Source organism: Culicoides brevitarsis, chromosome 1, assembly GCF_036172545.1.
Source record: "Culicoides brevitarsis isolate CSIRO-B50_1 chromosome 1, AGI_CSIRO_Cbre_v1, whole genome shotgun sequence".
NCBI lineage: Eukaryota > Metazoa > Arthropoda > Insecta > Diptera > Ceratopogonidae > Culicoides > Culicoides brevitarsis.
Window position 1 is genome coordinate 96654 of NC_087085.1, and position 14838 is coordinate 111491.

Below are 14838 nucleotides of genomic sequence, written 5' to 3' on the forward strand. Positions count from 1 at the left end.
ACTGAAAATTTCCAACGTATAGAATCATCATTTTGTTTTATTTCATCATATATTTCTTCAAATTTTTCGTTTATTTTAAACTTATATGTATAATAAAACGTTAGCACATTTTAGATATATGTGTTTTGTATTTTTGTATGTGTATATATTATATTGATGGAAAACATACGAGTGCTGTATATGTTTTGATAACTTTTATATATATAGCGAAACTTTTTGTTAAAATTTTATAGTACACAACAATGATGTTCAAAAAATTATTATTTTTGATTTTCTTCTTCAATTTTTTTAAGTTAATTTTGATTCTCGGAAAGTATCTCTTCATTAGAACTTGAATTGAAGAAGCATTCAGTTTCTCGTCTAATGAATTCAGACTATTCTCTTAAATTGTTCTCACAAACTACAGGTGAGCTTTTGTGGAAATGTACATGTTTTGTTGGAAATGGATCGTACCAAATAATTTCCAGCCAATTTTTTTGAGTTATAACTACTTTGTACAATGCATTTCCATATGAAAAATTATTATAAATAAAAGTTTGACACAAATAAATGTTTTTAATTATGAAGAAACCATATTAAACGTAAATATTTTTTTACAAGCAAAACAGTATTTTTATAAAATAATAAATAAATAAATAAAAAACTGTTCAAAAAACGTATTTCCTTAATATGAGTCAACAACATTGCCATCGACAAGAGATATGGGCGACATCAACTCCAAAGCAGACAAATATCCATCTCTGTTCAAGTCAACTAATCGTCGAAGGATTGCACGAGCAAGATATGGATTAGATGCCATTTCGCCGGCGAGCCAATCTACGGGAATTCTGTATGAATAAAAAGTAAATAAAACAAAAAGTTGTTAACGTTGAAGGCAGTAGCGTAGCTAGCCGAAAATTTTTGGGGGGGCACACAGAACAAAATTTTTTTTTGCCCCTCAGATTCTGAAAATTTTCTTTGAAATTTGAAATTTCTGGGGGGGCACGGCACCCTCCAGCACCCTATGATGCTACGCGCCTGGTTGAAGGATGAGAAAAATAGGCAAGACAAAGAGCTTGTTCTTTTCATTATATCCTATTGTTACTTTTTTTTTCTTCTCTAAACTTGAAAAGAGCTTCCGTTTTGTTTCATCTTTAGCAAACCTCTTTGAAGACGTGAATATTCCCCATAGTAAAATTTATAATCGTGTCGAATTCCGGGAATTGACATTTTTTTGTTTGTTGGACATTGGGGTTTCATTAAATAACAAAAAAAAAAAAAGTTTTCTCAAGAAAAATTTCTTCTTGCATGAATTTCGTTCTTTAAATTTAAATTAATGTGCTCGAATTAATAAAAATTAAATATGTACCTAATCTTATTATTGCAAATTATTATTAATTTATGTTTCTGTGTGTTTCAATGTTTCAGCAAATTAGATAACGTTGAAGTAATTAATATGTTTGTTTAATTAGCAACAAACATATTTGTGTCATAAATTGTAATTCATGAAGGAAATTAGGATGATACAAGAATAAAAATCTTTTAGTTATCGAAGATTCTTTTGAAAAAATTAGAAATAAGGTAAATAAATAATATTTTTTTAGATTTGTCAAATTTTTTTTTTTTTTTTATAAATCTTTGTTTAAAATTTTTTTATACGATTTTTTTTTAAATCTAATTTTTTCAGAAACATTTTTGAATATTGTATCAACCTTAACGTTAAAGAGGCTATCTTACCCTTCTGGCGACTCTCGCAAAAGTTGTTGGAATGGTTCGTGTTCTTCGACGTCTTCCAACCATTTAGCATCCTCTTTTCTGCTGTAGCTCCAGGGCAACTCGCCTTTGTAAGAGAAGAAAAAAGGAAATAATATTTCATGGTAAGATGATTTTATCGTTTTACTTTTGTTTCTTTGTATAGGACTTTTTTTTGCGTGCACCATTTTTACCATTTCTTGAAGAGATCATTGGTACAAAAGATGGCATTGGTGTTAATTTTTATAACAATTGTTTACATTTTTATTTTATTTTTTTTTTGCAGAGAGATTCAGAGGAGAAGAATAGAGAGATGTATAATAAATAACAAGCATTGCCAATTATTTTTGATGTGTGATGTCCCTCCCTCGAAGAAAAGAAAGATAAAGAAGGTACAAAAGGATGTTCGGGCGATGCATCACAATTTTTCGTACATAAAAACGACATAAAATATTGGACATTTTGTACAAAAGAAACATGATGATTTATTTGTGTCAGAGAGAATTGAGATGAGCACGAATTTTGAGCAATCGCCGATGACAAAAAAATACAATAATAGTACATGTAAGAGGAAAAAGAAAGACAGAAGAGAAGAGACATTTTTCCGTGCACACGTGCTGACATAACGACTTACTTGACGGTGCTACGAATTCAACACTGCGTTTCCCAAAACCTCGACTAATTCGTAACTCATGATCATTTAATTTAAATCGCGTGCGTCTTCCTCGACGTAAACTCCTGACGTCGTTATGCACGACGACATCAGAACGCGGAATGTACAGGAAAGGGAAAACGAAATAACTCACGACATCATTACTACTTTGTGACTTACTTGTTGATGTTTGTCCCGCCTGTGTTTGCGATCGTTTTCCAAAACCACGTGCTACTCCAATTTCTGGATTGCGAAATGATGCACGTATCGAACGAGGAACCTTCGATGCACGCGCAGCTGCTAATGCAATTTGTCCCGCAGGCCCCGCATAACATGTCGTCTGTAGCAAAATTGTCGAAACCACGCTTAATGTCATCAAATTATACAGTAATGCCATTATGATGTTTTTGTTTGGTGAAACCTGTGAAAAATATTAACATAAATCAGCGTTAAATTCTGTCAGTCTGACACGCAGCGAGAGAAAGAGATTTAACTCTAAATCAGCTATTTTTGTCATTTTTTTTTCATTTTTCGGGAATGACGTACGATTTTTGACTGACAGAAAGAAAAGTTAATTTAGTAGCTTCATAAAATCAGTGACGCCGAAGAAATATATTTCCCGCAATTGATATAAATATCAAAGTTATTACACGAGACAAATATTTGCCGAGTTTTTCCACGTAACCAACATCTTTCTAATCGCAACGACAATTTCTCACACACACGTGGTTGGAATAATTTCTGACCTTGCGTCATATCCTGTCACGTCATTTACTGTGATTTGTGGGCAAAACGCTTATTTATGGCTTTTTACGAATTCAGACGTTAATCTCTGTGCAAAGAGATATGAGAGGTGTGATAAGGTTAATTGTTGTGAGAAAATATTAAATGTGTGTCAGTTTTAACTTCATTTTGCTCTATCACATACATGGGTAGCATTTTCAGAAAAGTTTTAATGTGAATTTTCACTTTAATACTTTTGCAAGTCTCTCTCTAATTTAATCAATTTAGGAGTTTTGCAGTCAGAGTGCAAAATTTACGGAAATGCTTTTACTCTGCTTTCCGACTTTTTGCTGTGAAGTGCAATAAATTTGCATCAATGAGTTCAAATTTCCCTTTTTTGTTGCTAAAAGGCAGAAAAGAATCCTGAAAATAGTCGAGAATTTATTTAAAGCACATTTTTGGAACAAAGCATTCCATCAAAAGGATAAAATATGCAAATTGGTGAGCATTACTCCATAAAATTTTATTGCACAAAGGTACTTTTGACACCCTTCGTGTGTTATCACGCAATTTTCTACGAACAATAAATATCTTTATTACCCTTTCTTCTTTACAGGAGCTCATAACGATGTCTAATTACATACAATAAATGACCATATATTGAAATTTCATACTCAAGTACTCTCGAGCGAACAAGCTTCCTAATTAATATGAAATTGTGTGCGGGAGACGATATTAATTGCAAGCAACTCGCTGTATATGTGATCAAAGCAGTTTCTAAAAATTTTATCTACCACGTTACATGGAATAATTATGATTAACCGTAACATTTAATATTCATATCGTTCGTTGCGCTAAATATTTCATGCCATGGAGGATTCGCCTGATGCGGCAAACCATCAGATATTTTTGCCAGGTATAAACGAAATTTGTAACAATTAAAATTATCTGGCTTACAAGGTTAATTTTTAGATATTTAATCACTTTAAATACAAAAAGAGGGATGACAAATGGGAAATGTCGAAATAAGGCAGAAGATTTTTTGAAAAAAGCATTTTACAAATTTTTGAACAAATCGTGAAAAAAGTATTTTTGTACATTAAAAGTACCTTAAAAAGAAAGTAACAAAGAAACATCTAAATGAATAATAAAGTAAAAATCCCATAAAAAAGTTAGTACCTTGTAATTGAATTGAAATTTCTCATTTTTAACAATTTAACGTAACTTTGGTGACATAACACGCCACGTTACGTGTCCAAATAAGCTTAATTCTAAAACTTTAAGAGATTAAAATAATTTAAAATGAACGTTCACACATTTTCATGAAACGTCGGATGTTTGCCGGTGTATAAATGCCCATTTAATGGATGAAGCATCCGGTAGAAATAATTGCTCCTTCGTCAATTATGAGAGAAACTATTAACGTTTTAAAGAGTAAAAGGTGCGTAAAGTTAAAAGTCCAATTATGCTCTAAGAGACTGCATTTAACTCCATTTAACAGATACTTTTAATAATTCAGCAAGGCAACGAGGGAATAAAAAGCTTTTGTTCCTGCAAGATACTATTTTAATGCACGTCATAAAATTTTTTAACATTTAAAACGTTTCATTGTAATAATTTATAAATAAAAGTTTATTAAAGTTCTTTTTTTTTAATGCCATCATACAAAATCATGTTCAAAAACGCCACAAAATAAACAGTGAATCCATATCTTACTCAATATTGCGGTTCGAAACACACAAAAAAATAATTCACATTTTCGCATCGCATCAAACATGCTGCACACCACAGGGAGTGTTAATTAGAGTTTAAATCTAAGGAATGTAGTATATACCTGTTTTTGTTTTTTGATATACTTGGCTGACGTTCAAATACTTTCGTGCAAGAACAACATGAAAGAAAAACTTTTGAGTCTGTTAAGTCTTTGAATCATAGCACCTTACAAAATTTACATATTTTGTCGAAGAAAAACGCGTAAATAAAATATGGCAAGAAGAAAATTGGTGCAAAATGCAACAAATTTATGTTTAATTTTGGTTTTTGTAGAGATAAAGCAATGAGAAGAAGTTTTTTGTTGAAGCAAACGAACAATAGATTTGATCCCATGTCTAAAAATTATCATAAACATTTAGAGTTTCTAAAAAAAAAACATTTTAAAATTAAACAAAAATAATCCTTTTTTAATTTTATTTTTGTTAAATTTTAAATGAATTAAATTGTAATTATAATATTTTTTTAAAGATTTAAATAAATAAATTTAATTTAATTTTCTTTAAAACTTCGAAGTTCATTTTTTCCTATTTTTTATTTGTAAGATAAAATATTTTTTTAAATGCGATTAAAAATTTTTAATAAATAAATTAATAAATTAAATTAAATAAATTAAATTAAATAAATTAACTTAATTTAGAATAAATTTTAAAAACCTAAAAAGTTAATATATGTTCAATAAATATTGATATTATTCCATATATGATGAAGAAACAATTTTTTCAACTTATTAAACAAACATATTGTTAAAAGAATTCATATGAATTTGATAAAGTATTCATTATTTGTAAATAAAAATATTAAAAATATCAATAAATCTATCATCACAGTCTACAAATTGCAATTTTTCTGTAGGTATATTTTATCCATTTTTACATATCTACCCAAGCTAAACTCACTGACTTGATGATAAAATAAATATGTATATGCGGAGTGAGATATTGAAATCATTCAAGATTATATGATAAATATTGAATAAAAATAAATAAAATAATGCACAATTGCATCAACTTCAACAACAACATAAACAATAAACAGTAATAAAAAGATGATATAGCGCGGATATGACTCAATATGGATATGAGCCTATAAAAGAGATGTAATCTAATAAAACTCTCGCCGACAGGTGAGCACACACAAGAGCAAAGAAGAAGGGAGTTGAGGTTGGAATTTGAATCAAAATGTTATATTTTCTTGACGTGCGTTGAAATTCAGTGAAAATTTTAATATAAATGCGATGATCTCGACATCCACAGGTGAGAGTTCGCGTTATTTATTTTTATTTTTTTATTATCATTATATGTATATGCGAGCACTTTAATATAGTAAAACAATTTCATGTTGAGATGATTATCATAAAGGAGCTACACAGGGGACCTTTTATGGTTTTTCATTTTATGATCGGAAAATTTGTGTGTTTTTTTCTTTTTTCTTAACGAACAAGTTAATAACTTTTGGATAACATTAAAAAATTGTCAAAAGAAAATCATTAAATGATAAAGAGAAAAATGAGAAGGATATTCAACCCACGTTTTCTTCTCTAATTATTCATCATTAGGTGAAAATGATAATACATATTTTAACTTTTATTAATTTTTTTGTCTTTAAACTTGTTTTTGATTGACTTTGCGTCATCTTCAACTTTTGTTTGTATTTAACTTTAGGCCATTTTCTTAACATCCGGATTCTTTGTTTAACTTTTATTTTCCGCTTCTTTGCGTGTCTCTTCAAATTTTCATAAGAAATGAACCAAAATTGAATATTTTGCAATATTTCAATGTTTTACAACAAATTCAATTTGAGTTATTGACAAATGAATAAATGTAATTGTTGTTGACCAACTTCTTACAAATTCTTTGAAGAGCAGAATGAAGTCAATAAAATTTATAGACAATTTTATTTAATAATTTTTTTCTTGAGAGACAAAAATTACTTCAAACAACAAAATTCTTTAAATTTTGTTGTAACAGACAGAAAAATAGTTATAAAAAATTTCGTACCCTTTTCACGAATATTTTTTGTTTTGTTTTTAATTTATTTTTTAACAGCACTTAACAACAGGTTTTCCTCTTTTTCTGTCTTCTTCTTTTACTTTTTTTCGCGAAAAATAATTCCGCACAATATCACAAAAAATAACGGGAATAAAGTAAGATCCTTCAAAATATTTCAAACTCTTGTTGTGACTTTACTGTTCAACCTGCGAAACGATTGTGTCTAACTTAGACGTGTTATCCTTATATTTTATTCACCTTCTTATTGTGCGTTAGCTCGACGTTCGAAAGTACCGCGTACGTCGCCCGAGCCGAGCGATGCAAGTGTGACACTCATTTTCTCGTACAGCATGAACCAGCAAGAGATGAGCTACCGTTTTTTGTGTGCGATGAATGAATTGTTGGAGGGGAATTGTTTTAGTTGTGAAAAAGGATTTTTTCTATTTTGCCACGAAGATGAGACGATTGATGTCACACGGTTTATTGTGACAAAAAATTTCCTCTTTTGTGTGAATTTATCTGAAAATAAAAGGAGAAAATGATCGAAAAATAAAATAAAAAGGAGAAATCCTAAATTTCATTCATAAAATCGTGGGTGTAAAAGGCGGGGCATGTATGTCACATTCACATATCTTGTTTTTGGGGACTCATTTGCTCATCGCCTTCATATTTAATGTAGGTATTTATTTTGCTACTTGTTGATCTATACTATTTGTATGTGACATAAAGTTCGATTGCTCTCACGCATATTAAGTTATAGGTCAACAAGTTATTGTCCATCTCCGTTCTTTGAGCCAAAACTTCCTAATAGAGTAATTAATTCGATTATGAAAATTGTTACAAAACTTCTTTTTTTCAATAAGAGAATGAGAAGAAGAAACTTCACGAATGACACTTGAATAATGACGCCATCCTGAGCAAAAAATGTTTCACAAGAATGACGTCATTGAAGTTTTCACTTCAACTTGTGTGTTGGTTGACAAAAAGGGGGCGTGAGATGTTGAACTTGATACTACGATCGGCAATTTATCAAAATATCGTTGATTCGAAAAGGCACAAAAATAAAATGGAGACGTCAGGTATTTTACTATTTTAAGTGTAAATTTAGGTCTGCATCTTTAGTGTGTCAGAAAAAAAAACTTTTCTTAAAGAAATTTCATTTCAAGGAAAAAAGGCTTGAGAGCTTACCGTTGTTTAAATTAATTTTCATTTCATCATGAAAAGAGTAAATTTTGTAAAAAAAAAAATAACAAACAAAACGCTTTATGTAATCTAAAAAGTGAATGCATTTTAGAACAAAAACAGAAAAAACACAACAAAGCGAATTAATTAAAAATTTTACCTATTGTTGCACTTTAAGCCGTCGCTATTTGTATTCAAATGGAGAAAAACAATGAAAATATTTGTATGAGTCACAAAAAGTAAATGTTTATTGAATAAAATAATTTTTAATATACTGGAAAGAAGTACATTTTTGATGAATTTCAATGTTGAAGACACAAATATACACAATACACGTCGCGTCGTCAGCGAATTCCTTTGTTGTTGTTATTTTTGCTCAGAATACATTTTTGTTGTTTCTTTCATATTTACAAGTAAAAGGCCAAAAGCAGTCTTCATCTTCTTTACTTTTGATTCGTTCCGTGATTCTCTTGAACTTGCTTCAAAACCGCTCTTAAAATATTTTCTGCTTCATTCCATTCACGAATGCTCGGGGAACTCCATGGATTTTTGTCTAAAAATTTAAATTCAAGATAAAAATTTGTTTTACGTTTTCTCTTAACTTTTTGCTCAATAAATTTAACGTACATTCCTCTTTTTGTCCATCATCCATGGGAACAGATCTCTTTCCAAATCCTCTTCCAATTCGCAAATTACCATCGTCAACCAAGCGAAATCTCAATCTTGGTTCTCCCGGAGATCTTTTTGCATCGACTTCAGACAAATGCATCTGTTCTTGTCCCATTAAGCGATCCAATAAACTGACTTCCCATCCATCGTCGTTGTAATCCAAGAAGTTACGTTTACCGAAACCGCGTGCTGTCATCATTTGACTTCCTTTGTGTGAGAACGGAGCTCGAAGATGTCGGGCAAAGGGGAACATTGCGGGTTGTGCAAGAGCATTTGCTGAAGATTTCACGTTGGAAAGTGTTGTGCACAAGAGAATTACTGAAATAACGAATATTCCGCTGGAAGTCGTTGGAGAAGGCATTGTTGCCGAGTTTTGTTTGTGATTTCTGCAAATGAGAAACAAATTTGGAGAAATACGTTAAAATTAAATGTTTTTGTGGTATTTCTTTCAATTGATTGTTATGTAAATTAAGTGAGGAAATTCTTTTTAAAAGAAGTGAAAAATAAGAAGATTTTTTGTAAATATTTTGTGTTTTGATTCGTAACTGTTTTCTACTTTTGTTAAAAGAGCATTTTCCATTACTATTACACATCAAAGAAACATTTATTGAATTCACAACAAGATACCGAAATTCGTTCAATACGTTTTTCGGAACGAACAGAAACTTTGTTACATATTTTATGCAAATAATTCTCATCTTAGACAAAGTAGGTTTTGATATCATTTTAAATTTAATTTTGCTTCTGGGCGTCATATAATTATCACTTTTGAAAATATCTGATAGTTTGAATATTTGTTCAATATTAAAATTAATTTTAAAATATTTGATTTTTATAGAGTTTTTGATAAAATATCTCGTTTCGCCAAATAAAATAGTTAAAGAATTTTATTTAATTTTTAATTCAATTTGTTTTTGAAATTTTCACTTAGAATTTAGATTTTTTTTAATTTGATAGTTTGTTACTGATATGAAGAAAAATCGCTCTTATCAACAGTTTTTATTCGTTTGAGTAAAGAAGAATTGAGCAAAAAAATGTTCACAAATTTCTGATGTAATTTTTCGTTTGACAAATAAAAATATTGACTTTTTTAAAAGTGACTCTTCAAGTAGAAAAATTCACTCGATTACTCTTTAATCTTTTAAATTAATCAAAAGTTCAATTTTCTCTTTTAAATCCTTTGTGCAATACGAGACAAACACTCAGCCATATATTTTTTAGTTCTCATCAATTTATTTTCTTTTTCTTTAATCATCTTTAAAATGACAATTTTCGACATTTGAGGCAATAAAAATGTTATTGCTTTTTTCTTCGAAAAAATATTTGAAAGAAAAACACACCTATTTTAGCTGATTTTATGACACTTTATCTTATATTAAAATTTTTTATGACAATATTTTTCAAATCACTCCCACTTTTTGTCGAATCAGATAAAATAAATCCTGACAGACAAAAAAGGATAAATTTATTTTTTGCAAGAAAAATTGAGTTAGTCCTTTCACTGCAATTGCTTCTTGTCTAATGTTTCGCTTTTAATGTATCACTTAACTGTTTATAGTACTTTGGAAGCAAAAAAATACGATTTTCAACGGGGGTTATGGGTTACGTTTTTCGTACACGGACATCAGAACACACAGTAGCAACGAAGAAGCGATCATAAACCATTATTTGGTGAGTGCGAGACAGCACGCACATCTTCGTGTGTGGGATGCTGAAAAAGGGGAAAATATTGTGTGTAGGAGAAAGCAACTCAGCTTGTCGTTCGCCGTCGTCGTCTCGCGATAAATTGCTTGGAAAATGTTAACAAATAACACAAAGATATCGTTAGCACGGTAATTAAATGACAAAAAGAGTAATAAAATTAGCGTCACACACAAAATTAATACAAAGAGTGTTTACTTGTTTGTCAAACAATTTTTTTTTAAATTAAAAGTTTTTATTAATTTTGACAGAATTTTTTAATTACACAAGTAAGATGTTCTTTGACCCTCATCGTGCCAAATTCCAAATTAACTTAACACCGCAATAATTTGACGACACAGAAATTACATTACCGCCGAAGAAATCGAGGATAATAAAGCGGATTTTAATCAAATTAATTTGTGTCATCATCGGAGAAATTCATTCTATCAAATTGCGACATCGTATCGTCGTCGTCGACAAGTCTAAGTACATTTTCATGTGCTTTTCGCCGTAATTGAAGACATTTTCTGCGTTTTCGTTCCATCTACTTGACCAGCTTTTAATTATCTTGTTTCATTTACACAAACGAGATGTCATTAAAAGCCACAAATGCAGACGACAATAAAGGCTTTTAAAGTGCAAATAATTTAATTACCGCACTTCTTGTTCTAATAAAACGGAAGAGGGAGATTAGCTGAAATCGCTTACCTGAGTCGTTGTCGTCGTCGACATGCTGTATGGGAAGAAACAAGTTGTGGTTACATTTTTATAGACTGTAATTTAATTTAACAAATGAAGTGTCTATTCTTTGAAGTTCACAAGTGTTTATTTGCTTGAGGTTTCTTTGAAATTTAGTAAATGAGGTTGACATTAAATCCTACACATTTCACATTTGATATTTTATTATATGTCGTTTTTCGAGAAAACTTTATTAAAAAGGCCCTGCAATGAAAAATATGCAATAAGTTTTCCTTAAGGATATTTAATCGAATCCATATATCATATTTTAACTTTTCTGCTCATTTTCAGAAATATTTTAACATTTTCAAACATACATATAAACCAGAGCTTTTTAAAAAAATAAAATAAAGATTCGCAAAATGAAATTCGAGTTAATACTTACGTTACAAAATTTCTACAAATTTTTGTGTATTTTGTATAAAATTGAAACCCAAAGCCCACGTAAATATTTTAACACCATCACTTAAATTCTGAATCTCTTTATAGGTTTTTGGTTTGGCTGCAAAAATGCTTTGGAGCAATAAAATTAGAGAGAAATCAGTATGTAGTAAAATTAGTAAGGGACTTCGGGGATTTTTCCTCATTTAGGGGCTTAATTTTCTTTATATATGCATGTTTTTGAGTTTTAAAGTTTTTGATAAATAGAACGCGCTCCCTTCAAAATTTTGTTTTTATTTACATTTTACGCGTTAATTACTGATTGATAAATAAACAAATAAATTAACCGCTTATTTCGCAGAATTTCATTTACATGCTCATACGTTGCGTTAACATTTCCTCCCGAGAAATATTTTCCATCATCATCGTCTTGAGCCTATTCATTAGTTGAAAAACTGTTGCAATAATTAACTTGTAAGCCAAAGGATATACATAAGCTGCAAGTGAACAATGAATGACATGATCATGTTCATATTCCACGTAGTAACATTTCATCGTTTGTTTTGTCTTGTCTAAAAATAGAATAGAAAAGGAATAAATAAAAGAGTAAATAATAATATAATAAAATAGAACATGTCACCGAAAATTGTATGGCTAAATTTTCCCCTTTTTCATCGTTTAACATTTAGGGCTTCCTTTATGGGAAATAAACAATATGTGTAGTATAATATTTGCAAGACTAATAAAAAAATTGAAACAACAATAAACACAAAAGTAGAGAAAAAAATACCCAACTTTTGTATGAATAAATGATAAAGAATTGATATAAACATTTTTATTTTTTTTCTTGTTGGCGTCAAAAAGGGAAATTTTCAGGTTTCGTCATTTTTTATGCCCATTTTATCAATATAAATTTAATTGAATTATGTAAGTAAAGAGTTTTTCGTAAATAAATACAAATTGCCAAAACATAACTTTTCTCCCCTTTATCCTTTCAACATTCAAAAGTTGCATACGACAAAACCTCTAAGCGAAATTTATGATTACTAATTTTTATTTATTTACGCAACAAGCGACAAACACTAAACGATGACGATATACCGCACATTCACGATTGTTACTAAGCGAACATGTTCTCATCTGTTGTTGCTGTGCTTGTTTGCTCATTTGTACATGAAATAATAAAAAAATGTTCGGAAGTGAAAATTTATTTATTTTTTCTATTGTTCCCTTTTTGCACCATGAACTCAAACTAAATAAATATGAGCATAAGTTGAAAGTTAATCTTTATTAAAGACATATAAGTAAAAAAAAAAAAAATTATTGAAAAGGAAGTAAATATGGAAAATCTACTCGATTTTCTGTTTAATAGGATTCAATAAAAAGCATAATAAACTTTTAGAGAGATTATCTCTCATAGGATTTTTTTTTTCAAATTATTATAAAAACTACAACATATAGTATAAAGTACATTTTATAGCAGTACTTAAATATATAATTAAACATGTTATTTTTTTTTTGTTTCGTAACAATAATTACTAAAATTAGCATTTTTATGAGAGAAGTGTTGTAGTTAAGGTAGTTCATCCTAAAAAAATTGCATTTTTTTAATGTTTCGAAAAAAAAAAATTCACGTTGACTAAAAATAGAAATGTATTTAGCTGGATCGCAAATAATGGATAATTTTTTTTTTCATGGCTAATATTTGCTTTCATCTTCCTACATGATTATAACTTATCTTTCATGTTTTATGATGTGTTTTATGGTTTTTCAATATTTACTCACATAATTAAATGCGTAATAATCCAATGTATGAGAGAAGTAGAAGCCCTTTCGTTGATTCGTTCAACGGGATGAGGAAGAAAAACTTTCACGCATCAGGGAAATCCTTTGAAAGACAGAAATAAAAAGTTTTTAACAAAAGCTGATTTATATAAGTGAAGAATAAAAATGAGAAAAAGTAGTTTTATTGTTCGAATGGACAATCAAAATGTTTAAAAAGATTAAAGGTTAAGAAATTTTCTTAAAAAATAAATAATTTTTATCGTATTTAAAAAAAATTAAAGTTTTGTATTAACGTATTAACCTTTAAACTGTCCTTTATTAACATTGTTTATGGCTAAACGCAGATTCGTAATTCGTCTTGCATGTCACGAGATAACGTTCATTTGTTTTTACAACATTTTATCGCAATGTCGCGCTTAAATATCTTGTTCATGTGCAACAAAAGAGAAAACATTGCAATAACTTTATCAAACTCTTGTTCACTCGAACACCTTTATCGCTCTGCCATGCATCTAAAAACAATATTATTCTTTCACAGTTCAAGTTTTGTTTTAGATTCAGAAAACTGACATAAACGTGACGCAACACACATGAGTTTATATCAGTCAAGAAGATTTATTTTTTTCGCATAAAGACAACAAATGCATCAGATAAACAATGAAAAAGTGTAAAAATGCATTGTTTCATTCAAATTGCTGCAAAAAACACTCGAGGCACAAATGATAATGGACCTGCTCACAAATTTCAATTTGCTTGACTCAACTTGACTTGAAAGTTGCTTTGTTTGTTGCAAAAGTGTCCTTTATTATTCCTACACGTAGCTCTTGAAAGACTTTTTCTTCTTCTTCGTTCAAGTTTTTGTCATGCTTTTTAAGTTTAAAAACTTTTGTATAAAATTTTTCATTATTTTTCTCAGTTTGTGTCAAAATCAGAGAGTTCAGAAGGAGAAAAAATAATGTAATTGTAATCGAAGTTCTTGTGAATGCCATTGTTCGGTCAGTTTTTCATATTTTCCAAAGAATGCGGTTCATTTTACGGTATTTGAACACCTAATTATGCCCAAAAAATGTGTAACAACCAATTGTTGCGCGTATCGCTCTCATCCCTCGAACACATTTGCAAACAATGTGTTTACTTGCCGTCTTTGCGACATGACGTTGATTGATTTGTGAATATAAATAGCGTGTTTAGCGTGGATGCGAAGCGAATGCGAGAATATGTCGTGATAATGTTATGATGATGAGTCGCTTACACTAACCAAGACATTACACGTTATTATTGCTATTACGTTGTTATGTGCGGGCTTATCATATAGCTCGAAAAATGTTTATGTGATGATTTATTGGAGGGACAAAGAGCGTTTCATCGGATTGCTTGCAGCTTAATTTAGATTTATTTTTTAACTCAACGGAGGTCTGCGATGTATTTAACATTTAATTTGTTTGTGTTCAGTCAATAACAAAAAAAGAGATGTATCAATTTTGAACGGATTGAATTTTGTTTAAATATGAACGATCCAAAAAACATCCAAAG

The 14838-nt window shown here is 29.7% G+C and overlaps 2 protein-coding genes across 2 annotated transcripts; both read right to left on the reverse strand.

Moving 5' to 3' along the window:
• Positions 1 to 65: 65 nt before the first annotated feature.
• Positions 66 to 7071, reverse strand: LOC134827120 (allatotropins-like). Its single transcript, XM_063839671.1, has 4 exons — positions 6877 to 7071; positions 2564 to 2804; positions 1717 to 1819; positions 66 to 827 (listed from the first exon to the last, which is right to left on the reverse strand). The coding sequence occupies exons 2-4, from the start codon at positions 2778 to 2780 to the stop codon at positions 665 to 667; spliced, it is 483 nt and encodes a 160-aa protein (XP_063695741.1). The 5' UTR covers positions 2781 to 2804; positions 6877 to 7071; the 3' UTR covers positions 66 to 664.
• A 1261-nt stretch (positions 7072 to 8332) lies between these two features.
• On the reverse strand, positions 8333 to 10207 carry LOC134827323 (uncharacterized). Its single transcript, XM_063839920.1, has 3 exons — positions 10059 to 10207; positions 8677 to 9104; positions 8333 to 8602 (listed from the first exon to the last, which is right to left on the reverse strand). The coding sequence occupies exons 2-3, from the start codon at positions 9077 to 9079 to the stop codon at positions 8493 to 8495; spliced, it is 513 nt and encodes a 170-aa protein (XP_063695990.1). The 5' UTR covers positions 9080 to 9104; positions 10059 to 10207; the 3' UTR covers positions 8333 to 8492.
• Positions 10208 to 14838: the final 4631 nt, after the last annotated feature.

Excerpts from the sequence above, each read along its gene's own strand:
- LOC134827323 (XM_063839920.1), bottom strand. The coding sequence starts at position 9,079 with ATGCCTTCTCCAACGACTTCCAGCGGAATATTCGTTATTTCAGTAATT. Across the intron at positions 8,603-8,676 it reads TGATGGACAAAAAGAGGAAT|ACAAAAATCCATGGAGTTCC; the intron begins GTACGTTAAATT and ends TTAAATTTTTAG.
- LOC134827120 (XM_063839671.1), bottom strand. The coding sequence starts at position 2,780 with ATGGCATTACTGTATAATTTGATGACATTAAGCGTGGTTTCGACAATT. Across the intron at positions 1,820-2,563 it reads GGCGGGACAAACATCAACAA|GCGAGTTGCCCTGGAGCTAC; the intron begins GTAAGTCACAAA and ends TCTCTTACAAAG. Across the intron at positions 828-1,716 it reads TTGCGAGAGTCGCCAGAAGG|AATTCCCGTAGATTGGCTCG; the intron begins GTAAGATAGCCT and ends TTATTCATACAG.